The sequence below is a fragment of the Mesoplodon mirus genome, assembly GCF_964341445.2.
Source record: "Mesoplodon mirus genome assembly, chromosome: 2".
NCBI classification, from domain to species: Eukaryota; Metazoa; Chordata; class Mammalia; order Artiodactyla; family Ziphiidae; genus Mesoplodon; species Mesoplodon mirus.
In genome coordinates this window covers 80,817,312-80,845,040 of record NC_138977.1, presented here as the reverse complement: position 1 = coordinate 80,845,040, position 27,729 = coordinate 80,817,312, and the positions used below count along the sequence as shown (strand labels likewise).

Genomic DNA, 27,729 nt, shown 5'->3' with positions numbered 1-27,729 from the left:
AAGAACAAACAGAAGAGTGGATTTCAGTGATTAGACTCAGAGAACAGTAGTTAGAATGAAGAGCATATGGGACAAAGGAGAAAAACCCCACATGGATCACAGGTCGCTCTCCAGGGTAGAAGGCGCTGACCTCAGTGTCTGCAGAACCTCTTCTGTCTCGATTTGACCAAACTCCACTGATCTGGGTTGAGACTAGCTCCAGGCCATCCCTGGAGAGCCCCAGGCCTTCTAGAGATTGGCAACCATCTTAAGCATGTCCCAGGTTAAGCTGGGCTCCTTCAGCGTCCTCTTGGAAGGGGGCTGTCTCAGGAGGCACCCCCTTCCGGGAAGAGGGTAAGAGCTAGACCCAGGGTTACACGGAATGCATGGGCTGAAGGGCCACTTAGCTTACTACATTCAGTCTCCAGCTCCCCTTAATAATGAGATGGGGGAAGTGATAATGTATTCGGCCTGCCAACACAAAGGAATGAGTTTCCAATAGCTCTAGGAACCTGCTTTGCTAGAGAAAGAAACTTACTATTAAATACTCTGACCCATAGATACAAAATATACTGATAATTTTTTCTAATGTGCCATTAACTATGGTGACATTCCAGAAAGAGCACAGAGCCAGTTAAAAGGATATACATAGACACACATATATGTGTGTGTGTGTATATATATATATATATATGTATGTGTGTGTATGTGTTTATATGTATATACATACATATATTTGCTGTGGGAAAAAACAGTCCTAGTTCTGGTTCAGAAACTGTGTCTATAGCATTGTGTCTCTTATTACTACTAAATTTCAAGGAAGGAGAATTGAGCGGGGGGAAAGCAGGGCTACCTTCCTTAGACAATGCCCTCTCTTATCAGGGCAGACTGCTGTCTGGTTTCCTGTCTCGAGCTCTGGCATTACTTCTTCAGATGAGAAACGGGGTCTAAGAAAGGGACAGATCAGGCTTGAAAATGAGAATGCTAAAAGCTATCATAATTCTTCCCTTCCAACTCACTCCATCAGGAGTTTTGGCTGGAATACTACATATTAGCAAACCAGATATCAATTGTTTTATGTCTCTAGGATTTTTTTTTAAGCTATAACCAATGATAACTGAAGCACTTCAGAAAGAAACCCAATTTCCAGAATAATATAATTCCTGATACTTAAAGGATGAGGTTGCCTGTATTTATTTTTCTTAAAACATAACTGGGTGTGAAAACAGAGGGTAAGAACCACTTAAGAAACCTGTTCCTTTTATAGCAGAAATGTTGATTTGGACAAATTAAGAAGGCAAGTATCTAAAAAGGGGGGGGGCGATGGAGATAAATGATTTACATGGTTTAGAGATGAAACTATTGTGTTCACCGCCCTCACTTTTTTGGTAATTATAATAACTATCAGACTGGTACAATTTTTCCCAACTGTTTAGCTTACATTTAAAAGCTTGCAGAATTTTTCCTGACAGAATATATTAGATCCTAAGCATCTCTATTAACCACCTCCCTCTCCCAACAAATAGGGAGGAAAGAATGATTTGGGGTAAGCCAAATAAATACTCAGTCTACCAAATCTAGTTGAATTTTGTTCACAACTTTGGAACTAAAACCAAAAAACTTACTTCAATTTGGGTTACTTATGAATTTAGTTTAAAGGCCTCTTGTCCTACAAGCAGCTTAGTATTTCAAGTTTGCTTCCTCCAAAGAAGAAAGGAAAAATCTTATTGAAACTTTCCAAACTCCCATCTTTTTTCTTGGAAGGTTGTCAATATCCTACTATTTGACCCTAGTAACTTTAATAGCATATTGTGCATTTCCCTTTTATCTATCAAAGAAAAGCGTGATGGGAAGAGATGTTAAAGCCAAAGCATGATTATTATTATTACCGATTTGGGGAAGAATAGGTAGGGCCTGATGTGCTTCCTCAGCAACTCTTTCCATTAATTCCATTAGAGAACACTGCAGATAATTCCTTTAGATTTTAGAGAAAATCCCCAAATAAGACATTTAAGGGGGAAACTTGTCAAAAGTTTTCTTTTCCAACCTTGCTTTTAAAATTTCATTTCTGGAGAACCAAGAGAAAAATAGTTTGTTAAAGTAGGTTTTAAATGGTTAACCCAGAAATTTGCAAACTCACAACTGACAGAATATACCAAAAAAAGGGGGGGGGGAGGGGATTATGAGAAAGTTGTTACTGTAAAACAATAAAAACAAGAGCATTCTCCTTCTGTCTTCAAAATATAAGGTTAAAAATTTCCAAACTATCATTAAATGAACTTATTCCAGTTCTCCTTTTCTTTGAGCTTTTTATTCTTAGAACAGTTTGGAAATCAGATGTAGCATACAGTAAAATCTTTGCCTTAAAAAGAAATAATCCTGTAGTACTCTCAATACATCTTATGTTTTGCTTCAATAGAAGATTTCTCCCTTAAAACATAAGCAAGACTTCCAAGTCAGTCCAAGCTGCCAAGACTGCTTGAGTTCTCCAACCCATGAAGCCTCCTGTGCCTTGAGTGTCCTGTGTTAAATGCAAGGGTGAGCCACATCCTTCAGATCAGGCTAGATCTTCTAAACTGTAAGGTGGTAACCCCATCCAAAATTGACAGCTTCAGGGCAAAATGCCTATCTCAAAACAAGAATGAAAAACAAACAAACAAAACAACCTCCTTTAGATTTCTAGCCAACACGCACACACATTTCTTAAAATCACAAGTTGGCAATGATAAACTAAAAAAGGTAAAAGTATTTATTCACCCATATAAACACATGGGAGCAAAGGGTGTATGTGAAAAGGTTAACTGACTTCTCATTATGACATAACACAGGCATCTTAGGCAATCTAAGTGTGTGGAGACATGATAACTCCCTGGGTGGGGATAGGGAGTTTAGGGGCAGGGACCATGGCCTGGTCTGGGCTACTGATCTACCAGAAAACAGCCTGAAACAGGAAAGAGCACACATATGCCACTTGGAATGTATGACGCAAACCCCAGCCTTGAAACAAAGAACAGGAAACAGCTCTGCTGGCTGTGCTGGAGAGAAAGCACAGAGAAACATTTAGCCGGCCCTCCCTGACCCTATATTCATGAGCAGCTGGAGTTTTTTAAGACAACAACAGGGGGGTGGAGGTGTTTGTTCTATGGGTGTGAAAAATAACACCAGCTTTATACAGGGGACCTGCCCTATTTACAAATAGGAGCTTCCACATACAGTAAACACCGTAAGTGAACATGTGATTTTATCATATTCAAGCAGCAGAAACCTTCCTAATTAACACCAGCCTCCCTACCAATTTCTTTTGTCTCTTTCTCCCCCATCCTAATGGCTGGTCTCTAGCCACCATCAAATTCTGGGTTAGGGTAATAGGGTAATGATCACTGTTCAGCCTCAGAGCATCAAGAGGAAAATGAGACAGCACAGCTGCTGAGAATTCAGTTGACACTGGGGTCATCCCACATAACCGAAGTGGGACCAACTGTAAGTGTCCCTGAGCCACAGAACTAAATTCTAAGATGAAGAGTGTGGGACATCTAGAGTCACCCCAAATTTTCACTGTCTTTTTCAACTTCATAGTTACAAAGATACTTCCACACAGCTGCACATCTGTTCTACATGTACACACGTCTACAAAAATCCACCTTTTGAGAATGTGATTCTGTTCCTGATATTTCATTTAATCCAAAATTGTTATACAATCTGCAGAATAGAGTATCAATTTGTATAAGATATCCTAAAATGTCTATTTTTCCTTTAGGTATTTTTAAGGTAGCAAAATCCACTCACCAGTCCTTTTCTGATTTTTCTCTTTATTTTGTTAGCCAGTACTGTTTAACTCAGGTTTCTATTATAGCAGAGATTTAAGAATCTGTGTGTAGACATAACTACAGGTAAAAAAAAAAAAAAAAAAAAAAGAAGAAGAAAAAAAAGGCATCACTGTGTCCAGAGCAACCAGAAGATTGGGTTTTAATCTAGAAACTTTGCAGTGAAAAAAACAATAGCTCTCTCTAAAGCTATGTTGTCATGTTTTACCTCTGACAAGGTTCTGTGGTCTAAGCAGTTACTTTTGTTGTTCTCACGTTAGGATTTTCATACTTGCATTCTTCATGCAAACAGAATGCTCCTTACAGCCTATCTTCACTGACCTCACCCACAGTACATTAGGCTGCTTTCTTCTAACAGTTCTGTAGCAAACCCCACTGACTGTAGAAATTGAGATATCAGTTTCTCTAGGGAGCTAAATAAAATTAATCAAACATCCCATTTCAGGTTCTGTTAACAGAATAAGGGCAACTCCCATACTCCATGTTTCAAGTCAGAAGAAACTCATCCACTCTTTTAAAGATACTACTAACTCACAAAATTTTGAAGATGTTAGTGTTATCAAATTGTTTTTTCCCTAGAAGCAAGTCTTCTCTTGGGCTAGGCAGATTATCATCCAGATGGATTTCTCTTTTAAAAATGCCCCTCAAGTTCATACATAAAGCACTCAAAAAAGGACAGCACAAAATTGTTCTGTGGAATAACCTATAGTGAACAACTGCCCTATTCCCCACTTGATTTTGCTTAATAATCACAGATACTAAATGTAAATGAAGTCAGAATACTACTTCATACTTTTCTCCATATACTAGATTTTTGTGAGAATATAAATACATTTAAAGTGTCTTCGATGACATTAATGGAAAAATACATTCTCAGTAAAAAAAAAATTCAGTGTAAAATGTTTATTTTAGTGAAATACAAGACGGTGAGCAATTACCAATTTCCGTTTAACCTGACTTAAAGTCCCATTCACACGTTCTTCATCTAGTATTACTGTATATTGCTGTAAAATTTAAAGCAGCGTAGAGTGTTCTCTCTTTTATCTGGCAAAGAAGTAGCTATGACAATTCCAGGTATTGTCTGCCATCTCCAAAAAAGCCACTCGGAAAGGTAGGTCCCAAGGGTGCGGGTCCAGGGATCCGTCCCTCAGTCCCCACCCGGATCGGGTCCCTTAACACTGCGGGCAGTTGCCTAAGGCGTTCTCCGCCTCCAGCCACACTGCAATCCTTGCTCCAGACACTGCGGCAGGTTCTCCTTGCACCGGAGGAGGACTCTCCAAACCCGGCCAGCTCTTTCTCCTGCCCTCGGGAATCCAGACGCCCTGGCAGCTCCTGGGCTCCAGCACCGAGACTGGGATGTTTGCCTCCACTCCCAATCGCCCCAAGTTTCTTCCCAGAAGGCCCGCGAAGCTGCTCCAAGTTTGCTCCGCCGGCGGGTGAGCGGCAGCACGCCCCGTCCGAGGAGGGGGGCTGCTGGGGGCGCAGGCGGAGGGCGGGGAGGGGGAGGGGGAGAGCGCGGGGGGTGGGGGACCAGGAGGGGGAGGAGCGGGAGCGCGCGGCCTCTGCGCTACCTTTCTCCAAACAACGTTGCCACACGCGGAGGGAACTGAGATTTCTGGGGCTTTGGAGGGAATCGCGGGCGGGCGAGCGGCTGTCGGGGGACCACACAGGTGAGCCCCCGCCCGCGCCCTAACTGGGGCCGCGGCGGGCGCCGCCAGCCTCGCTCCCCGCACCCGCCGATCCGCACGGTGGCTCTCCCCAGTCCCACACTTTCCACCGCTGAGCCCGGGGCCCCCCTCCTCCTCGCCTCCTCCTCCACCCCAACCCCCGGCTGCCAGGAGCTGTTGCACTTTCCCAAGCCCAGGAGCGCCCCAACCTCCGCGCTGCACCCCCAACCCATTCACTGCGCGCCCCACCTTGGGAAAAAAAAAAGGAAACCGGACGAGCCGAAAAGGGGGGCAGCGGGAGTCGGGGCGAGAAGGAAAGGTGAGGGAGAGGGGACTTACTTTTCGAGGCGCGGTGCTGAGCCCTGCAGGCGAGAAATAAAGGCCCGGATCCGGGCTGCCTGGAAACCCGCGGATGCAGTGGTGTCAGCGCTCCAGTCCCGGCGGCGTTGGCGTTGGCGGCCGCAGGGGACGGGGACTGGCGCGCGTGCGGCGGGCGCGGCTCGGCTCGGCTCGGCGGGCGCTCGCGCTGCGCTTCAGCTCGGGCCCCGGCTCCGCGCGGCTCCGCTCCTGGCTCCCCTCTGGCTCCTGGCACCAACTCCGGGCAGTCACATGACGCCGGCGCCGCTCGCTCTGCGAGCCTCCCAGGGCTGGCGGGGTAAGTAGAGGCTGGGACCCGGGGTGGGAGGGTCAGGGAGGGGAGAGGGAGCCGCCGCGGCCGCCCGGGCTGGGCGGGTCCCCACCCACTTGGGTGGAGGCAGCCGCCGGAGGGGTCGGCCGAGTCACTAGCGCAAACACGCACCCCGCCCTGCGCCCTTCCCCCGCCACCCTCGCCTCCCGCGCCGCCTCCGCCCCGCCCCGCCCAGTCACCCGGGGACGGCCTGACAGACACTCATTATTCCCCGGAGCCGGGCGCCGCCCCGCCCGCCCAACCTGTCCCGCGAGGCGCGGTGCGGCCGTGGGGCTGGGCGTGCGCGGCGCGGCCTCCGCCCTCCGCCCGGCCCCGCGCCCCCGCCCTGGAGCCCCCGCCCCGGAGTCCCCTCCCTGCAGCACTCCGCACTCCGCCCTCCGCCCGGGAGCCCGCGGCCCCGCCCGGCCCGGACCCGCCGCCGCGCCGCCGCCCGAGCCTGGGGGGAAGGAAGGGCGGCGCTGGCCGCTCCGGGGCGTCACAGCGCTGCAGCCCGCTGCGCCGCTTCCAAAACACACAGCCGGGTTCGCGGGCGAGCCGAGGCGGGGGACCCGGGACGGTCGGGGCCATCAATCAGCCGGCTCCGGCGGGAAGGGCGGCCCCGGGGCGTGGCGGGAAGGGCTGGGCCCCGCGCCCAGCGCCCAGCGCGGCCCCTCCTGGGCCCAGCGCAGACAACTCCCTTAAAGAAAAAGCAGAAAAAGGCACCGCTCGTGAAGCCGCGGGTGGACGGGGGCGGATTCGGGAGAGAAAGAGCGGCGAGGAAAGGGAGGGCAGTTAGGGTGACTTCAACCCTAAAATGGTCCAGAGTTTCCAAGGTCGTTGGCCATCCTCTGGCGCGCTTTCTTTGTGCCCAGGGGCGCCGGGGCCCCCTTGTCGCCCGCTCCACGGGGGTGCGGCCCGGCAGGGTGGTGCCCCCGCCTCCCGGGACTTTTCTTTGAAGGCCGGGAGACCCTCGAACAAACTTCCCACGGCCGGGCCTGCCGCTGGAGCGTAACGGCGACGGGCGCAGCGGCATTTGCTCAGCCAGGCCTGTCGGAAAACTTGGCAAAGTTCGGTCCAGATCCTCCCGCCCGGAGGGAGAACTCGGGGCGAGTTGAGGGCTCGGAGCGGCGACCTTTCCTTTCGTGTCGCCTCCCTGGGACCGAGCGCGAAAGTCCTCGGGGGACTTCACAGGAGCCGGGAGGCGGAAACTCGCTCTCTGTCCCAGCCAGGCCCCTGGGAGGACTTTGGAGAGCTTGGTACCCAAGTTTAATGCTTTTCGAGTTTCTTTTTCAGCAGTACTAATGTAATAAAGAATGCAATAAAGAGAACAAAGGACAAATTGGTTCAATTGTTTTAGTCCTGTGTACTGTTTTAAAATGCCCCAGCTGCAGTCTATGGCTTGTTATTGTTTCAAGATGTTTTAAAGTCCCTTTAAGTTCACTATTCTCTCTTTGATGCTTCATCCAGGCATGGTACTACTTAAAACGTAGAGATAGAGTATATTCGGAGCCCCGGCATGTAACTACACAGTATTATAAAATTAGTACCGGGAAACCTCAAATAGTGAAATTGCTTGTTGTAAAAAAAAATGCATATACATGAAAGGCCATGTGGAAAACACCCAGAATGGACACCGGTTTATGTGCCATCATACTGTCCCATAAGATTAATCTTTAAAATGTAAAGGGATGAGGTTTGTGTTTGTTTTAGTGAATAAAGACAAATGCAAGGAAAAATGTTGGATTCGGGTCAATTACTAATTGCAACCCATTGATCACTGACACCGTTAAATGTCTGATTAGACGACTTAGATTTGTATTAGCTGAGAAAAAACAACAACATATTAGTGATGACTGGTGAAATTGTTTTGCATTTCCGTGCCTGGCTCATAGTGGGGTCTCAAAAACTACAGGCTTCTCTCGGGGGACACAGAGTAATGAAAACTTGAAGAGAAGATTGAAGTAGGTCTATCTGATAGGGAGGGGCTTTGATATGAAAGATGCGGGAGGGAGGAGAGAAGTCATAAAAAAGATTAATTAATGAACACAACTGTGTTCAGTGCCGTGTGGGAGGCAGCTCAACATAACTTGTCCAAAAATGAATCCATCCAGTGAAGGACACCACCATCCCTCCAGGTGCCCCAACCAGAACTGCCTGAAGTCATCCTTAACTACCCCCCGCCCCGCCCCACGCCGCCCGCTCCGTCGCTGGTCACAGCCCTGTGGTTCACTGAATCCCTGACCTCCTCAATCAACACCCACTCCTTGGCCACCACCCTGGCCCAGCCTATTGCCACAGTGTCTTGTTGGTCATCCTGTTTGCAGCGTGGCTGAAGTGTGGGTAAGGGATTGGAGCAAAGGATTAAGAATGCCTTTTTCTAAAATGCAAACCTAAACATGTCAAACCCTTCAATGGCTTCTCTCCGGATAAAGTCCAAGAGTTTAGCCCCCATGTTGACCTGGCCTTCACCTGTCATTATAAACTCATGTCTACCTGTGCTCCCCTCCCACTCTTTTCTCCAGCAACAATGAGCTTCTTTCCTTTGCTTTCCCCCAGCTCTCTGTCCCCACCTCTGGCCCTTTGCACACACTCATTTTTCTAGATGGACTAGCCTCCTTGGCTTTCTCCCCCTCTCCTGACCTCCACACTCATTTCCCTAAATTCTATTCATCCTTTAAATATTGATTTAAATGACATCTTCAATGAAATTTATCTTTTCTTACTACCATCCCTCACCCCACCTTTGGACGAGTGGAGGTGCTCCTTCTCGGTACCCTGATAGCACCCAGGCTTCACCTCTTTTTATTCTTTCTTGTAATTGACTCTACCTCTCTATGTCACTGAAATCAAAACTCTGTGAGGGCACGGACCTTGTCTTTTTAGCAAAATCCTTACGGCTCACGTGTTCAATGAATATTTGTAAAATGAGGAAGTGTGAACTATGAATTGAGAAGAAGTCATTCAGACTAAAAAGATGAGAGGGGGCTTCAGGGTGGCAAGTGGCCATGAACTGTACCTTTGAAATAGTGAGGGAGAGGGAAGAAGGAGTTCCCCTCACTGTTTTTAAGGAGATGGTACAAAGTGGTGTCTAGGTCTTCTTTTTATTCCTAATACTAGTACAGTGCCTGGTACAAGCTTAGGTACTGGATAAATCCATATATCCTGGGTAAATGAAATATCTCAAGCTTGGTCCTTCCAGTAGCTGCTTCACTGTTGCTCTTGGAGGACAGCAGGCTAGTCTGGTTTAGGTTTGGGGCAGCATGTGCTCAGGGAAGGGTGCCCCTCCCTGGCGCCAGCATCATTCCTCCCAACCAATCATTGCAATCGTTTTTGCTGGTGACTGGAGAGTAGATATGTGACCTGGTTCTGGCCAGTGGGACCTGTAGGGAAGTGTGCTGGGGCTTATGGGAAATGTTTCTTCCTGATAAAAGGAAACTCTTGCAAGGATAAACCCCCAGACCTGCTTTGGAAGCTATATGAGGGTGTGATGCTTGAAGCTATGGCAGCCATCTTGTAGTCATGAGGGGAAAGCAAGGTTTCAGATTTCCATAAAGATAGTTCTTTTTTTCAACATTAGTTTTCAGATCAAATATTACATCTTTAGGAATGACCACACAATCTAAAATATCCCTCCCTTCCTCATTCAATATCTAGTTGTCCTTGCTTTTTTTTTTTTTTTTAACCTTTTCTCCCCATTATAACCTGGGCTCCATGAGAGCAAGGACACTGTCTTCTTCACTCCTTTTTGAATTATGGCTTTCTCTGGGTATATGCCCAGGAGTGGGATTGCTGGCTCATATGATATTTCCATTTTTAGTTTTCGAAGGAACCTCCATACTGTTCTCCATAGTGGCTCCACCAATTTACATTCCCACCAATAGTGTAGGAGGGTTTCCTTTTCTCTGCACCCTCTTGTCTTCTTCACTCCTGTTTCCCAAACTCCTGGAACAGTGTCTGGCAAATATAAGTTGTTCCAAAAATATTTGTTGATTAACGGATGAAAACTAAACAATAATACTATGTTGAGATTGATTCAGAGCCTAGTGGATACAAGCCACTATAAACCTCCACTTTCTCTTTCAGGGCTTATATCACAATTAGTTCCGTTTCAGGCAATCTCTTTCTGATACACAGACACATATTCTTGAGATTCTTTCTTCCTCCTTCACTCTCTTTCAGAGTTTTTCCATTCTTTTCCCAGGAAAGTTTCTCCTCCTTGTGTGATGATGGACTGAGTTATGAAGGCAGAAAATTGTCATGTGCTTGTGAAATTATGATCAACACAGACACATCTACCCTAAAGGAAAATGTATGTTTTTTCTCCTTTCTTTTTCTTCCAGCTTTATTGAGATGTTATTGATCTATAACATATGTAATTTTAAGGTGTATGATATGATGATTAGATACACATATATATTGCAAAATGATAACCACAATAAAGTTAGTTAACACCTCCATCCCCTCACGTAATTACTTCTTTTTTTTTTCTGGCGGTAATAAAATTTAAGATCTACTCTTAACAACTTCTTTCAAGTATAGAATACAATTTGTTTGTTATATACACGATGCTGTACATTAGATTCCCAGACCTTATTCATCTTCTAGCTGGAAGTTTGTATCCTTTGACCAGCTTCTCCCCATTTCCCTCACCTCCCAGTTTCAGGCAACCACCCTTCTACTGTTTCTATGAATTTGGTTTTTTCAGATTTCACATGTAAGTGAGACCATACAGTATTTGTCTTTCTCTGTCTGACATTTCACTTAGCATAATGCCCTTGAAGTCCATCCATGTTGTTGCAAAAGGCAGGATTTCCTTCTTTTTTAATGGCTGAGTGATAGTCCAGTGTGTGTGTGTGTGTGTGTGTGAGTGTGTGTGTGTCACATTTTCTTTACCCATTCATCTGTTGATGGACACTTGGGTTGTTTCCATACCTTGCCTATTATAAATAATGCAGCAATGAACATGGGAGTACAAATACCTCTTTGCGATAGTGATTTCATTTCCTTTGGATATGTACCCAGAAATGAGATTGCTGTTTAATATGGTAGTTCTATCTTTAGTTTTCTGAGGAACCTCCACACTGATTTCCATAGTGGCTGTATCAATTTACATTCTCAAGAAGAGTACACAAGGGTTCCCTTTTCTCTAATCCTCACCAACACTGTTATTCTTGTGTTTTTGATAATAGCCATTCTAACAGGTGTGAGGTGGTATCTCATTGTGATTTTGATTTGCAGTTGCCTGATGATTAGTGATGTCAAGCACCTTTTCATGCACTTGTTGGCCGTTTGTATGTCCTCTTTGGAAAAAATGTTTATTTAAGTACTTTGCCCATTTTTAAAACCATTTTTTGTTTGTTTTTGTTTTTTACTGTTGAGTTATATGAGTTCCTTATTTTATTTGGATATTAACCCCTCATCAAATAGATGGTTTGCAAATATTTTCTCCCCTTCCATAGGTTGCTTTTTCATTTTGTTGATGGTTTCCTTTGCTGTGCGGAAGCCTTGTAGTTTGATGTAATCCCACTTGTTAATTTTTTCTTTTGTTCTTTGTGCTTTTGGTGTCATAGCCAAAAAATTGTTGCCAAGACCAACGTCAAGGAGATTTTTCCTTATGTTTTCTTGTAGTAGTTTTATGTTTTTATGTCTTACATTTAAGTCTTTAATCCATTTAGAGTTAACTTTTGTGAGCAGTGTAAGATAGGGGTCCAGTCTATTCTTTTGCATGTGAATATCCAGTTTTCCTAATACCATTTTTATTCAAGAGACTGTCCTTTTCCCATTGAGTATTCTTGACTCCTTTATCAAATATCACTGTCTATCTACATGTGGATTTATTTCTGGGCTCTCAATTCTGTTCCATTGTTCTATGTGTCTGTTTCTATGCCAGTACCATACTGTTTTGATTATTATAGCTTTGTAATATAGTTTGAAATCAGGAATTGTGATGCCTCCAACTTTACTCTTTCTCAGAATTGCAAAGCCACATGTTTTGAAGTAAAATTAGAAATGCTAGACTAAGGGCCACCCATCTCAAAAGCATTACAAAGGGTGCAGAGATTCTCTTTAGCATCTCTACAAGTTTTCACTAATATTATCCATCCATCCATCTATCCAACCATCCAATTTAGGATTGCCAGGAAATACTGAGGTTGAGTTAGGTGACCACGACTTTTAATAAAGATCAAAATGGTATGTGTCCTGCACACCCAACCCAGGAGCTCTCAGCATTTCTAATGCAGGTGGACAATTGAAATCGTCCTGGATTATGTTTGACAGAACAATGCAATTGAAGGACAGTAGTACAAAAATAGTTGAAATGTTGGATATTGGAATCTGAGCTGGAGAGCTAAAAAACAGAAGGACACTCTAGAGATCTGGGCAAAGGATCAGTGAACTGGACATTTCAAGTAGGTCGAAGAATGGGTGTGTTGGGAATAATGTAATGAATGACCTGGAAGGTTAGAAGGTGAGTTCCCAGAGAGTGGGGATATATAAGTTTAACATTTAAAGGTGATGCATGCTATCCCCAGGGGTAGCATGGTTCAGGGTGTGCCTGTGGGAGTGGGAGAAGAGAAGTGGGTGGAGAATATCCCTGAAAGTGAGGAGACAAAGGAACAGAACGAATGGGGTATTAAATGTGGTTCCATGTGGATGCTGAAATTACTCATAATTTTGTCCAGATTTAGGAATCAAGAGTAAGACCTAGGTCCTCAGTCCACATCTTGATTTCCCAAGAGACTGGTGAATGATAGCAACCAGGAGAGAATGATTAGATATATCCTTCTTTTGTATAGTGAAATCTGCTTTCCTTGAATCATGATTATTCAGGTTAAAAATAATCACATGTATTTGGTTGTTTTTATTGGTTATTGTACTAGTAAAATATATCAATAGTTTTATTTTCTACTTTTTATTGCAAATATACTATTTCTGCTTCACTGAGTGTTCAGATTGGCTTTGGGGGACTTATCAGGGATCTTAAACATTATTTATAATATTTATTTCAAAGGGAAATGAATTGTAATTCCCAAATCAATGACCTACACATATGAAAATGGAGAATGTAACTTATTTCTAAGAGAATGGGAGACCCACAAAGTAAGATAAACTACTTCCCATCTTTCAGCTTGTTTTGGAATGAGGCTTACTTGTTATGTTTCCAAAACTCTCCTCTATATTATGGAAAATTTATTAGCATTTAAATCCTGGATTTGGGTTAGTTTGGTAAGTACTGGTTGAATATTTACTATAGGTCTGGGGTGGGTGTAGGAGTGCAAGAAATATGTATATGATCCCTGTGTTCAAGAGATTTGAAAGAATATATATACTTGCTTAATTAATTATTACACAATGCAGAATATAATGAGCCAAATTTAGAAAAGAACCCTGATATGGGTGTTAAAAGGATAAAAAGGTAAACTGATTCATTCAAAAACTACAAGTATTCTTGTGCAGTTTGGGCCTTGTCTTCAAGGAGCTTATAGGTTTGCAAAAGAAATCACATTGGTCAGGAAAACCCCCAAAATCTTCACGGAGGAGGTGATAAATAGTGACAGAACTTCACTGCTGGAGGGAGCGGGGGCTCCACACTGCATTTTGGAGTCTGGAGAGGCGCCCAGGGGCCCAGGATTTGGTGGTGGAGGGGTGGGGGGGGTGGACGAACCATGTGGTGTAAGGCAAGCTAGGAAAGGTCAGCTGAGGCCGTGCTGGGGGGAAAATGCAATGCCAAGCAGATGCAATTTTTTTCCAGCAGACTTTGGGAAACCATGGAAGGTTTCTGAACAAGTGAGATGCATGATAGCATATAAAATGACATTAAATATAACTCTAATGGAAAATTCCACCAGTGCAGTGCAGGAGGCAGCAACTATGGTGCGTGTGCCGTGGGGAGAAATACATATATATGTGTGTGTGCGCACACCATCTCTTTCTCTTTCACTCTAAACACACACACACACACACACACACACACACATCTTCCCTCTTCAGTAACTAAGCCAGCAGAGAGATGTTGTGCGAATTATACTCTAGGGAAGTGGCCTTGCTACCTTCCTTTTTCTGCCGATTCCAAGTGTGTTGCATGCTTACATCCAAACCCTGAACTGTAACATGTGAAGCGTTTCCCTCTGTGTAAAAGCCCAGTTGCACCAGTTTCCCTGGTACTTACTGGCGAAGAAGGCTTCAACTTTCATTCCTTAGCTTCCCAATCTGGCAAGCCTGTCCATGCTCACAAATGCCTTACAAGTTTGCTGATATGTCTAGAAAAATAATAAGCATATGGTGGGATCACATGAACAGTAGAGAATTCTTCATTGCCCTTGTAATAGAAAAAGATTTGCTAACAGCAGATGATATTGAGATCATAATAATGTCATAGCAAAGTGATAAGAGTGAGGGTGATTTTTTTTTTTTTTTTTTGCCATTCAATGCTCTTATGTGCCTTTTTTTCTTTAGTGGGCATATATTACTTTTGTTATAAGAAGTGTGCTTCTTTAAATAGCTAAGAAAGTAATGTGCACGCTGTGTGTAATTAAATGTAGGGCCTGAAGCACAGTTTTACAAGGTGGCCCCTTGAAGGCACCCGGAGCCAGAGGTGTGGTTCTGCGCCTGTGAGTTTTGAGGTGGGGGCACGTATGGGGGGCTGTGGGTGGAAAGGGAGGGGCTCTAGGAGGTGAGGTCGCGGGACAGGGTGACCATCTTCCTTTATTGACTGTTTGGCTTTTTAACTGCTGCTTGAACCTGTGCACGTTCTTGGAACTGAGATTCTTCCTCAAAATAGCGTGTATTTGCTTTAAAAGTGACTCCAAAGAGAAAAAGTTAAAAAACAAAACAAAACCGAAAAACCAGAAAACCCAGCACACTGGACTGAATAGAGCCAAAGTTCCTATTTCTCAAGAGACAGAAATATACTTCCCCGAGCACAAGGTCCACTCACCGTCTCCCCGTGGTCTTTCGCCAGGATCTGTCGATTCAGTGGGAAACAGGAGTGTCAGCAGTTGTGCTGAACGTGAATATATGGGAGATTACCTTCGCCTCCCCAAGCACCATTAATACAGGGGGGCTTGTCGTCCCAGCCAGCAGGGACTAGCTTCTCTCAGGTTTCTTTAAGCTACATTTGTTTGTCTGTTATTATTCTTAAAGTTTTCTGGGTAACTATAAGCAACAGACCTTGTTAGTTCCTCTTCAGATTGCCCACTACTCCCCACCCTTATTTCTCACCTCCTGGCATCCTGTTTGTCTCCCTGACTCTGTCCCCCAGCCCATCCCCACCCCAACTCAGCTACCGGCCCTTTTAGCCATGTTTTTCTTCCCTTGGTTGGTTACTTTTTAATTTCTATTTTTATGTGTTCTCATACCAAAAAAGGCACGGCATAAATTCAATTTTTAATTCACTGACTTGTGCTTTCTTCTATCATGAATACCTCTAAATTATGTCTCAGTGTGTATTCCAGTGTTTGTCTCCCTCCACCCCTTTTCTTGAAGACACTGTATTTTCATGAGGGGATAAAAAGGAAATATGGGGGAACTTTGAACTATGTACAGTACTTTTTGGGTGATCTTTGCCTATTTAAAGTTACTCAGTTATGATATGGACAAGAAAGATCTACAATGTATACTGTGTTTATGCTATCAGTATAATCTTTAGTTTATTAGATTTTAAAGAATATTTTAGCCAGTCAGTAGTTTTACGTGAGCTGCTTAGACTTACATTTCAATTTTGTTCATTATCATTGCAAATGGATCTATTACTTAATGCACATTATGGATTCTTAAGTTTAGTAACTTATGATTGTGAGAAATAATTATGAGAAATATTTTTAAAAGTTTTTGGAATACCATCATAAAAGAAGTCATCAGTACCACTGAATATACAGTTCTGCCTAGTAGTCACAGTATCTTCATAGAAAATTCACTTTCTAAAAAAAAGAGGGAAACACTTTCAAAACTCATTGAATACAATTTTTGCTACACAGTAATTTATCTAACCAATTTCCTTTTCTGTGCTGGAGATAAGAAAGATAAAGATTCAAAAGAAGCTGAAATTAACAATGGTGGAATCCTAAACTCATTTCTCTTAGTATTTTGTGGCTATCAGGAAAATGAAGATTTCCCCCAGATTCACACAAGTTTTTCTCCTTTCCCATATGTGTGTTTATTTGGCACAATTTTCAAATAAAATTCACTGTATTTCACTTAGTCCTGAGAAGATGAGGGCATTTTAGAGAAGCTCCCAAGATTCAGGAGGATACAGGAAAAGGTCTTTTATTTTTATATATGTAATTTTGGCTGCTTTGGGTCTTCCTTGCTCCATGTGGGCTTTCTCTAGTTGCAGTGAGCAGAGGCTACTCTTCATTTGGTGCGCGGGCTTCTCATTGCGGTGGCTTCTCTTGTTGACCAGGCTCCAGGCATGCGGGCTTCAGTAGTCGCAGCACACGGGCTCAGTAGTTGCGGCATGCGGGCTCTAGAGCGTGCGGGCTTCAGTAGTTGCGTAGCGTGGGCTCAGTAGTTGTGGTACACGAGCTTAGTTGCTCCGTGGCATGTGGGCTTTTCCCGGACCAGGGATCGAACCCTTGTCCTCTGACTTGGCAGGCAGATTCTTTTTTTTTTTTTTTTTTTTTTTTTTGCTGTACGCGGGCCTCTCACTGCCGTGGCCTCTCCCGTTGCGGAGCACAGGCTCCGGACACACAGGCTCCGCGGCCACGGCTCGCGGGCCCAGCCGCTCGGCGGCATGCGGGATCCTCCGGGATCGGGGCACGAACCCGTGTCCCCCGCATCGGCAGGCGGACCCCCAACCACTGCGCCACCAGGGAAGCCCGCAGGCAGATTCTTAACCACTGCGCCACCAGAAATTCCCAGGAAATGTCTTGATGAGGATTTATTTACCACGTTTCAGGAGAGATACTGTTGGTAGAATCTGTTTGCTTTCCCTCACCAAATATCTTGAGGTGTTCCCAATTCTGCTGCATTTGAAAGAACCTTTCCAAAGTCCAGTCCTTGATACTTTGCGGTTTTGATTAGGTGGTAGTGCTATCAAATGAGTAGTGCTATTTGGATGACAAAATGTGTCATACTTCTTAATGTATTCCCCTTGACTTTCTTCTGTACTTGAGGCAAAAGTACATTTAGATTCTTAAAAAGAAGATAGTTAATTTAATCTAGACCATTTGGTACAGATGACCCGACAAAGATGTATTGTCTAATTCAGACACAGTGATTGCTATGCCTGATGCCCTCCCTAATAACACTGTTGATTATGTTATTTCAATTCTAGATAGCGATCTTTCTATTCCATAGTCTTTAGAAACTAAGGAAGGAAGGCGAAGTTTTTTTAGCTTATTTTAAAGAAAACCTTTCCTGTATCATTTTTTAAAATAAAATGTGTATAATTCAAATTTTCTTTTTGGATCTAAAAAAGGCATCTTTCAAAAATTAAAGAAAAATTGCTTTTATCAGTAGAATTACCTCCCTTCTCAGCTCCCCGTGCAGTTTATACTTCTAGTTAGCTTGCACTCCAGTAGTTATTTGTAAGCTGATTGGGGTAAGGGCTTTATCTTTTTATAGTTCCTGTCTCAACTCTTTATACTTAATAGACAATTCTATATTATTCCAACAACTAGTTTCCTTGACCATGTAAATGATCTTTTCCATTTGAATTTATTTATCTATAAAAGGATATCCACAGTCTGATTTATATAGTATTGATTTGTATTTTGATATTTTATACCTTATTCCATATAACTTGCTTTAGTATTTCTGAGTTATACTCCTGAAAATATAAGCTTTACTCAAAATAGTGTTATTAGTCTAATTTCCCAAGGGGAATATTATAATTAAATATTTTATTCAAACTATTATCAATAAAAATTCCATTCAACATGTTCTCTTACATCACATAAAAATGGAGAGAAAGTTAGAGTGGGGATTCAATGAGGAGCACATTAAAATAGTCAAAGACGGTGATATCCACACTTACCTGTGAGGTTAGGACCCTCCTTTCTCCAGTTATCTTATTCATCATTATTGTTTGGATCCAATTAAATGAAAAGAAACATAACAACAGGATTTTTTTAAAGGTCATATGAAGATGAGATCAAGTGGTCAGAAAACAAACTGAGGAATATCACACTTATTCTTCCTAAAGGTTTTGCATTAAATCAAGAGGAAAGACTTTTCCTTACACTGGGCCATGTTTCATATCAGGAAAATCAGAAAAAGGACTGATAGTAAAAAAAAGTAGTAATTAATTCTATGCAGTATTCCTTTTGCCTATGATTGCATAAACACACTCTAGCTTGTTTGCCAGGCCCACAGAGGCAGAGATCAAACATATTTCCGCACCCTGCTGCTGATTTGGTTATCTGCAGTGAGTGTCTAGTCAATCAAAAAACCCCAAAAAACAAAAAACAGAAAACCAGCCAGAGGAAAGAATAGTAAGAATCCTTGGAAAGGAAACTCCCAGCATTAATCAAATAGACATTATTCAAAAATAGGGCCTGATGTATGTTTATTAGAGTGATGTTAATGGCGACGTTAACAGCACCACGGCTCTGTAATTGCAATTCTCCATTTCCCACTTTTAGTAGGACTTGTGCCCAAGTTGTTAAAGAGATTTGGATTTGCCAGTGCCTTTCCTGACTCTTTGGACTCAGGGCTGGGGTTCGGCGTAACTGCTGACTATGCCGTTTTCCAATGACATAATTTTATAATCTACAATATTTGCTGGACCCCTACTTAGATAGGGGTAGAATTAAGTAATTTACAACATCCCTGTCCTCAGAGACCTTTCAATCTAAAATGGAAACCAGAAAGATATCTTCACTCAAAGATAACTGATGGTATGAGGAAGTAGATGATACGTTTTTTTAAAAAGTAGTCCAAATAAGTAAATAAATATCTGAAGCCAAATAAGCCTTGGCTTCAGAGGGTCAGAAAAGGCTCCATGTAGGAGGAGGGATTTGAGTTGAGCCTGGTGTATTTGGAACGGATGCAGAGACCACAGTGGTTCCAGCAAAGTGTGGAAGACTTGGAGAAAAGAGGTTGGAAAAGCAAGTGAGAGCTGTATGTACAGTGCTTCAATTTAGGTCAAGGGGTAGGGACATCAAACAGTTGGCAACTTATTCTACCAAAGCTGGATTTTCCCAGACAAGCTTGAATTTCATGACATTTGCCCTCTTCAGTTGAGGCGATTGTCAAGTGTGATTTAATATTGAAAGTTTTACACTGCTTACATAAATATACTTACAGAAGTTTCTTTTCAACCTATGTCCTGATTTGGTATTTGGGAAATAGAATCATTTATTCAGTCTTCAAATATTTGCTAAATATCTTGTGCCAAGTACAGGACTGGACATTTATGTAATAGTTCAACAATTACTAGGTGCTTGCTATGTGTCAGACTCTGTTCTAAGCACTCAGGGTACATCACTGAACAAAAGGAAAAGAAAAATCTCTGCTCTCATGGAGCTTTTATTCCAGTGGTATATTAGTTTGCTAGGAATGCCACAGACTAAGTGTCTTAGACAACAGAAGTTTATTTTTTCACATATCTGGAGGCTAGAAATCTGAGATGAAGTGGTCCGCAGAATTGGTTCCTTGTTAGGGCCGTGACGGCAGGATCTGTTCCAGACCTGGATCCTTGGCTTGTAAGATGGTCTCTCCCTATGTCTTCACATTGTCTTCCTTCTGTACTTGTCTGTGTCCAAATTTCCTCTTCTTATAAGGACACCAGACATATTGGATTAGGGCCTACCCATTTTAACTTAATTACTTCATTAAAGTCCCTATCTCCAAATATGGTCATATTCTGAGGTATTGGAGGTTAGGACTTCAACATATGGATTTGGCCAAGGGGGTGGGCATGGGACACAATTCAGCCCATAACACGTGGGCATTGATGACAGAGCAGTGAATGAAGCCTAGAACTCAGATGGTCCTGGTTACAGTGTGCCAGGCACTGTACCTGGCACACTTATAGGCATCATTGCATTTAGTGCTATAACCAGCCAGTGAAGTAAGTATTGCTGACCCCACTTTAAATGAGGAAACTGAGGGCAGACCACATTTAGTTCATATGGGGGTTTGCTTTAGTGATACTGTGTTTAATGTTTTCACTGGGTTGAAACCTTGGAAATGGAAAGTGAGCCACGACTAAATGTATAGAGCATATATTTATGGCTAATTCAGATTCAGAACTGACAATTTCTAGTTGTTAGTATAGAGGGCGGAGGGTTTGTTTTTTTTTAATTTGGTTCTAAGAATAAAACAAGAGATAGGAGTAATCTTTGATAATTTTCTCTCTGAAGATAGTTCAATATGTTGTATTATGTGATAACATTATATGTAATAATATATTTATTATAAATAAAATATAAATAATATATTTATTATAAATAAATGTAATTATTTATAATAAATATATAATTATCTAGTATATAAATTCTACATTTTACATAGCAATGATCATTTTCCTTTTGATTATATAGGTTTAAATGAAGTTATCGATCCTTTCTAACTTTTACCCTTGATTTATGTCCAGACTAGCAAACCTGCCTTGGCACTGCCTCTATGGAGGGAATCCTCCTCATATTATCTGTTTTGCCTGTTGAACTAAACTTGCTGCTCCTCTGGTGGACAGATTCAGGTTCAGCAAAATTATGGAGGACCAACCATCATGTGGGAGGCCACTTCACATAAATCCATGCTTCTCATAAATATGGAAAACCAAAGGATAATAATACAGGGCATTTTTTATGAGCATCCATTTTGTTCAATTATTTTACGGGAAAAAATTTAAGTAAATTAGCAGTGAACAATTTAAAACATAATTTAAATACTGAAACAATATAGGTATATATTATAGTATAAAATACAAACTTTTCATAACCTTTCAAGATGAAACCTATTTCAAAAAAGTTGCTTTTGTTTTGAGTGTGCCTTCAGTTCAACAGAGATGTGAACTACAACCCCTGCCCCACTTTCCTGAGGGGTTCTTGGGAGAAAACCTTTGAGAAGTTCTGAATAATTTCTTCATTTAAGCTTCATAACAACCATGTGAGGTGTATTATCCTCATTTGAGAGACCAGAAGCTTGGATAAGTTATCTTGCCCTAATTAAGACAACAAGTAAACAACAGAGGCAGGTGTTAAACTCAGACTTTATGACTCCAATTCCAAGGCATTTTTAAAATTTTTATTTTATTTTTTAATTTAAAGTATAATTGATTTACAATGCTGTGTTAGTTTCAGGTGTACAGCAATATATATATATATATATATATATATATATATATATATATATATTCTTTTTCAGATTCTTTTCCATTATAGGTTATTACAAGATATTAAATATAGTTCCCTGTGCTATACAGTAGGTCCTTGTTAGTTATCTATTTTATATATAGTAGTGTGTATCTGTTAATCCTAAACTCCTAATTTATCCTCCCCCCTTCCCATTTGGTAACCATAAGTTTGTCTTCTATGTCTGTGAGTTTGTTTCTGTTTTGTAAATAAGTTCACTTGTATCAGTTTTTTTAGATTCCATGTATAAGTGATATCATATGGTATTTATCTTTCTCTGTCTGATTTCACTTAGTATGGTAATCTCTAGGTCTATCCATGCTGCAAATGGCATTATTTCATTCTCTTTATGGCTAAGTAATATTCCATTGTATGTATGTATCACATCTTCTTTATCCATTCATCTGTCGATGTACATTTAGGTTGCTTCTGTGTCTTGGCTATTTCCAGGGCATTTTATATTGCACTACAGCCATTCCTTGAATTAATAGGCCTCAATCCTCATGAGGCTGGATAAGCCTCACAGCTTTGCATGTCCCCATGTCCCAACCTCATTCATTCATGGATTCATACACTTATTTGTGCATTTAGTCAACAAATATTTATTGGGAGCTTAACATGTGCCAAGCTTTATGCTGGGCCCTAAAGACAGAGTAGTTAGCAAAAAAAGGCATAGTTCTTTCCCTCAGGGAGCCTATAGTCTAGTGGGAAACAGATATTAAACAAATAATTGTCAAAAATATTGTTTACAAACTGTGGTAAGTGTTATAAAGGAAAAATATAGAGAGGAAAAAATGGGTGAATTAATTTAGATTAATAGTCAGAAAAGCCCTCTTTAAGAAAGTGACCTTTAACCTGTGGTCTTACACATGAGTTAGCTAGAGGAAAACTTATCTGCACTTTAAATAGTTACAAATTGACATCCTACAAAATCCAACACTATAATTCCCTCTATCTTCATTATTCCTTCTTTGTCTGTAATAAGACTGGATTCTCACCCTCAGCCATCAAGTTATCCTTTTCTATTATATTCTTCTGACTATCCATCTATCATCCATCCATCCATCCATCATCCATCCATCCAACATCCATCCATCCATCATCCATCCATCCATCCATCCATCCACCCATCCATCCATCCACCCAATCCTCATTGAACATCTACAATGTCCCTGGCACTATTGTGCTCCCAATCTTTTACTTTTCCATCTTCTCTCTCCTCTCCTTTTCTCTCCTTTGACCACTTTAACCTTCTGCCCCTTTATTTGATTCTTGGATAGCCTATTTTTGACCCACATCTTCAGTGTTACACCCTTCCCAGTCCTTTCTGTCACTCCTCTCTCCTTTGGCTAAACTATCACTTCTCATCTTATTTTCAACAAATAGATTGTTTCCCCACATTTTTCTGAAAATTTTCTAATCAGGTACAAAAAAATTAATCATACATTCTTTTTGTGTGTTTGTGGCCAGCTAATTAGAATTTAATCCCCTAATAAAGAGATGCTGCTAATATAAAACAAACCTCTTTTTTCATCTATCTATATATCTATCTACATCTATCACCTATCTATATTTTGGATCATTTCTTTCTTTTTCATTATAAACTCCTAGAGATAGTTCTATCTGTTTAATTTAATACAGCATCTGGAACTTATGGTAATAACTTCTTAAACTTTTAAGAGTCACATCTTTGGGGGCCTACTAATATGTCTGTTGTACCTCTGATATAAATGTAGAAATGAATTCAGAAATGTACAGCCCAAGATTAACCTGCTTTCAGATTCTCCTATAAAATTGTCTGTGTCCTTTCTGTCACAACCTGGACATGCGAAATCCAGGTCAGCAAAAATATAGTGTATCATCAACTACTTAGGCAAATCCACCAGGAAAGGATCTACCTCTGTTTCCACACAAGTAAGTTAAATCCAACAAATGTCCTTTGGAAAGTCTGAAGAGCTAGGGTACACTATCTAGAAAATTCCACCTATCAAAAGATAAGTAGAGGGCTTCCCTGGTGGCACAGTGGTTGAGAGTCCGCCTGCCGATGCAGGGGACACGGGTTCGTGTCCCGGTCCGGGAAGATCCCACATGCCGCGGAGCGGCTGGGCCCGTGAGCCATGACCGCTGAGCCTGCGCGTCCGGAGCCTGTGCTCCCCAACGGGAGAGGCCACAACAGTGAGAGGCCCGCATACCACAAAAAAACCCAAAAAACAAAACAAACAAACAAACAAACACAATATTTAAGTTGAAATATAGTTGATATAGTTAATTTTAAAAATGCTTTTCAGACCTATTAAATAGATTTTGTAACTGACGAATGAGCCCCTACCCAAGCATTTTTATTCGCTTTAGAGAATAACTTATCTGACCATTCCAATATTCCTGGGATCCAGAAGTGTTGAAGAATAGCATACACAAATATGGAGAATCTCTAGAGAACTCAGGTGCAAGACACGATGCGTTCTGATTGTCATAGCCACCCATTCCAACTCTGTTTCTGTTCATTCATTCACTTATTATCTATTCTTTCATCCTCTCATTTATCAAATACTTTGAGCACTTTCTACTGGGTTGGCCAAAAGGTTCCTTTGGTTTTTAGGTAAAAATAAAAGACACATTTTTCATTTTCACCAAGAACTTTATTGAACAATGTATTCACCATTTTTTTCCACTACCTTCTGCCATTTTTCTGACAAGTTCATAACTCCATCTTCCCAAAACTTTTTATCTTTTTGAGCAAAGAACTGTTCCAGGTGCCTTTTATAGTCTTCCAGGGAATTGCAATTTTTTCCATTAAGGGAATTTTGTAAAGACTGAAATAAATGGAAATACAAAGGTGCAATGTCTGGTGAATATGGCGGATGAATCAGAACTTCTCAACCAAGCTGTAACAGTTTTTGCCTAGTCATCAAAGAAACATGCAGTCTTGCATTATCCTCATGGAAGATTATGTGTTTTCTGTTGACTAATTCCAGACGCTTTTCGTCGAGTGCTGCTTTCACTTGGTCTAATTGGGAGCAGTACTTTTTGGAATTAATCATTTGGTTTTCCGGAAGGAGCTCATAATAGAGGACTCCCTTCCAATCCCACCATATACACAACATCACCTTCTTTGGATGAAGACCAGCCTTTGGTGTGGTTGGTGATGGTTCATTTCACTTGCCCCACAATCTCTTCTGTTCCACATTATTGTACAGTATCCACTTTTCATTGCTGGTCACAATTTGTTTTAAAAACAGAACATTTTCATTACGTTTCAGTAGAGAATAGCATGCAGAAATATGGTCAGGAAGGTTTATTCGCTTAACTTATGTGGAACCCAAACATCAAAGTGATGAATATAACCAAGCTGGTGCAAATGATTTTCAGTGCTTGACTTGGATATTTTGAGTATGTTGGCTATCTCCCGCGTGGTATAACATTGATTGTTCTCAATTAATGTCTCTGTTTGATTGCTATCAACTTCAATTGGTCTACCCTACCATGGAGCATCATCCAGTGAGAAAGCTCCAACACGGAACTTTGCAAACCACTTTTGACACGTTCGATCAGTCACAGAACCTTCTCCATACACTGCACAGATCTTTTGGTGCGTTTCAGTTGTGTTTTTACCTTTCTTGAAATAATAAAGCATAATACATTGAAAATGTTTTTTTCTTCCATCTTCAGTATTAAAATGGCTACACAAAAATTCACTAATTTTGATAAGATTATTTTTTAATGCATGCTGATAAGACAGCTGTCACAATACATTCTAACAAAATTGTTTCGAATGAAGTTAAAGACAACTGAGTGCTACTAGAGCCATCTTACAGGAAAAACCGAATGAGTCTTTTGGCCAACCCAAGATATCACCAAGTGCTGGAACGAGTCAGATACTGCGTGCTGGGACTTGGTCCCCTCTCTTAAGGAGTTTCTGTAGTTCAGTAGGGCTGGCACATGCGTGGACAAATCATTACAGGACAAGGAGATGAGTGACGTCGTACAGAGATGATCTAAAGGTTGTAGGAACGTGGAAGAAAGCTCCACCAACTTTGCGGGGGAGGAACAGAGGGTTCAGAGGAAAAGAGTAACATTTAAGAGTACTATGACGTTCTTGAGAAGGACAGTGAAGCACAGAAGGTGGGAGGAGCTACTGCAATCTGGCGGCCATGCCCTCAATGCAGCTCACGCACAGGCATACACGATACCGGGGTTGATGTTTGGCTGATCTACTTCCCTTGTGTTTCTCAAATTTATTTTAGACTTTATGAGAGTACTCACACGCCTTCTATTTCGGTCTCCCTATATTTTTTTTTAACACACAGTGAACGGGTGCTAGCTCCCCCTTCTCTTTCTCTTTTCCTATCCAACTCACCCGGCTTTATTTTTCTCCAAGACACTTTTCACCTTCTAAATATCCTTATAATTTACTTATCTATTATGTTTACTCTCTGTTTCCTCTTCCTAGAATGTAAGCTCAGAAAGGAGAAGATTGGTCTGTTTTGTTCACTGTGGTGTCCCCCTGCTCCTGGAAAAGTGCCTAGTACACACACAGTGGGTCCCTGATAAGTAAAGGGAATGACCTGAAAGAACCAATTTCTGTATCGAGGACATAATTATTATTCGCTCATATTTGAAGGAAAATGTATAGGAAAATAAAAGCCTGCAAGGGACCATTGACAATAGCATCATTTTTCTCCCTCCCTTTAACAGTATTTATTGATCACCTGCTCTGTGTCAGCCCTACTCTGAGCACTGGGATTTCAGAGGTGAACAGAACAGATCCTATTTCTATCTTTATGGCGCTCACCTGCCAGAGGGAAGCAGATGTTAATGAACTATGTAATTGCAAATTTGGGATAAGTGCTTAGAAAAAAAGTAGAGGGTGCTATGAAAGCATGAGACTGCAGCACATGACTTGGCCTGGATGATCCAGGAAGTTATTTTTAAGCTGAGTAGAAGTTCACTCAAGGAAAGAGAGGAGGGGGAGAGAGGGCATTGGAGCAGAAGAAACAGAATAACAAAGATTGCAGAGTGGGAGAGAGAGTGTCTCTAGTCTTCCAGGTATGGCTGTAGCCAGAGGGAGGGAGGAGGGACTTAGCGTAAGAGAAGAGGTAGATGAGCAGACCAGGTAGCTCCAGGCAGCTGCACATGTCAAGTGGCTGGCTTTTTAGTTCAAGAGCAAAGGGGAGCCTTGACCGGGTTGTAAGCTGGCGGATGTTGAAATGAAAAGATAGCTCAGGTTAAAGTGCAGACGGGATAAGGGAGGGGGGCAGATAGGATGTGGGGAGGCAAGTTGGGAGGGTGCTGCAGTGGTCAAAGCAAGATGTGATGGTTGGAGTGGAAATGAAGAGACATGTGTAGAGTAGAGAGGTATTTATGAGATAAAATTGAAGTCAATGGCTTTTCCGTGGTTTCAAGTAAATAAATTATGGCTTGTATGTGTAAGGTTTTTGGATGTTTTGATGAACCAAAATGTAAATAAAGAAGCGCCTTGAGTGGTTTGTCAGCATTCTCTGTGATATATGTCCAAATATTAGTGAGAAGTGAGCCCCATCTACAATGGTCTAGTAGCCCTTATGTGGCTGGGGGGCCTTCTGGGGAGGGAAACGAGGGAGTGTTATTGGGAAAGTTGATATTGATGAGGGTAAGATAATAAGAGGTGTGTATGTGTGTGTGTGTGTGTGTGTGTGTGTGTGTGTGTACATGTATATAACCAATCACGGAACCCTGCCCTCACCCCTTTCACATCCTTCCTTCTAGCCCTGCTTCTTTCTTTTCACATGTTCCTCTCAGCTTACAGAGTTGAAGATCAGTGGTTCTTAATATTTCTTGGACCTTATCCTGAGAATAATGCATATCCAATACACACAGAAAATTTCATACCATATATTGGGGGCTCTGGAACCCCAGATTTAAGAATCTCTGACCTGTAGAGTTTGTAAAATGTCAATTCATAGACAAAAATAAATATATTTAGCCAATAAATATATGAAAGATGTTCAAGCTTACTAACAATCAGTTGAGCCAACCATGAGATAACATCTCTCATCTATCAAATTGGTAAAGATTCAAAACTTGATAATACCAAGCTTGGCCATAGTTGGGGGAAATGAGCACTCTTGTATACTCTGGATGAAAACAAAATGAAACAACTTCTTAGGTCCTTTAACCTAGTAATTCCAATCCTAAGAAAATATCCTTTAAGAAAACAAACATAGGTGTGCAATAGTCAAGGATGTACACTGCAGCAATGACAGAAAATTAGGAACTGCCTAAATGACCACCAACAGGGAAATGGATAAATACAT

General features: G+C 41.9%; 2 protein-coding genes across 3 annotated transcripts in view; one reads left to right on the top strand and one right to left on the bottom strand.

Moving 5' to 3' along the window:
- The window catches only part of KLF3 (KLF transcription factor 3), a 36,572-nt gene extending 30,681 nt beyond the window's left edge, over positions 1 to 5,891 (bottom strand). The window contains exon 1 of one of the 2 annotated variants that reach the window (XM_082641817.1): positions 5,810 to 5,891. The gene's annotated coding sequence lies outside the window, so the exon portion shown is untranslated. The remainder of the gene's footprint in view (positions 1 to 5,809) is intronic. The other variant, XM_082641818.1, reaches the window with a different exon arrangement.
- Positions 254 to 7,439, top strand: LOC309798645 (uncharacterized protein; the record flags this gene model as incomplete). Its single annotated transcript, XM_082611152.1, has 4 exons — positions 254 to 333; positions 5,018 to 5,235; positions 5,415 to 6,125; positions 7,096 to 7,439. 4 exons carry the CDS (start codon positions 254 to 256, stop codon positions 7,437 to 7,439), a joined length of 1,353 nt encoding a protein of 450 aa, XP_082467278.1.
- Positions 7,440 to 27,729: the final 20,290 nt, after the last annotated feature.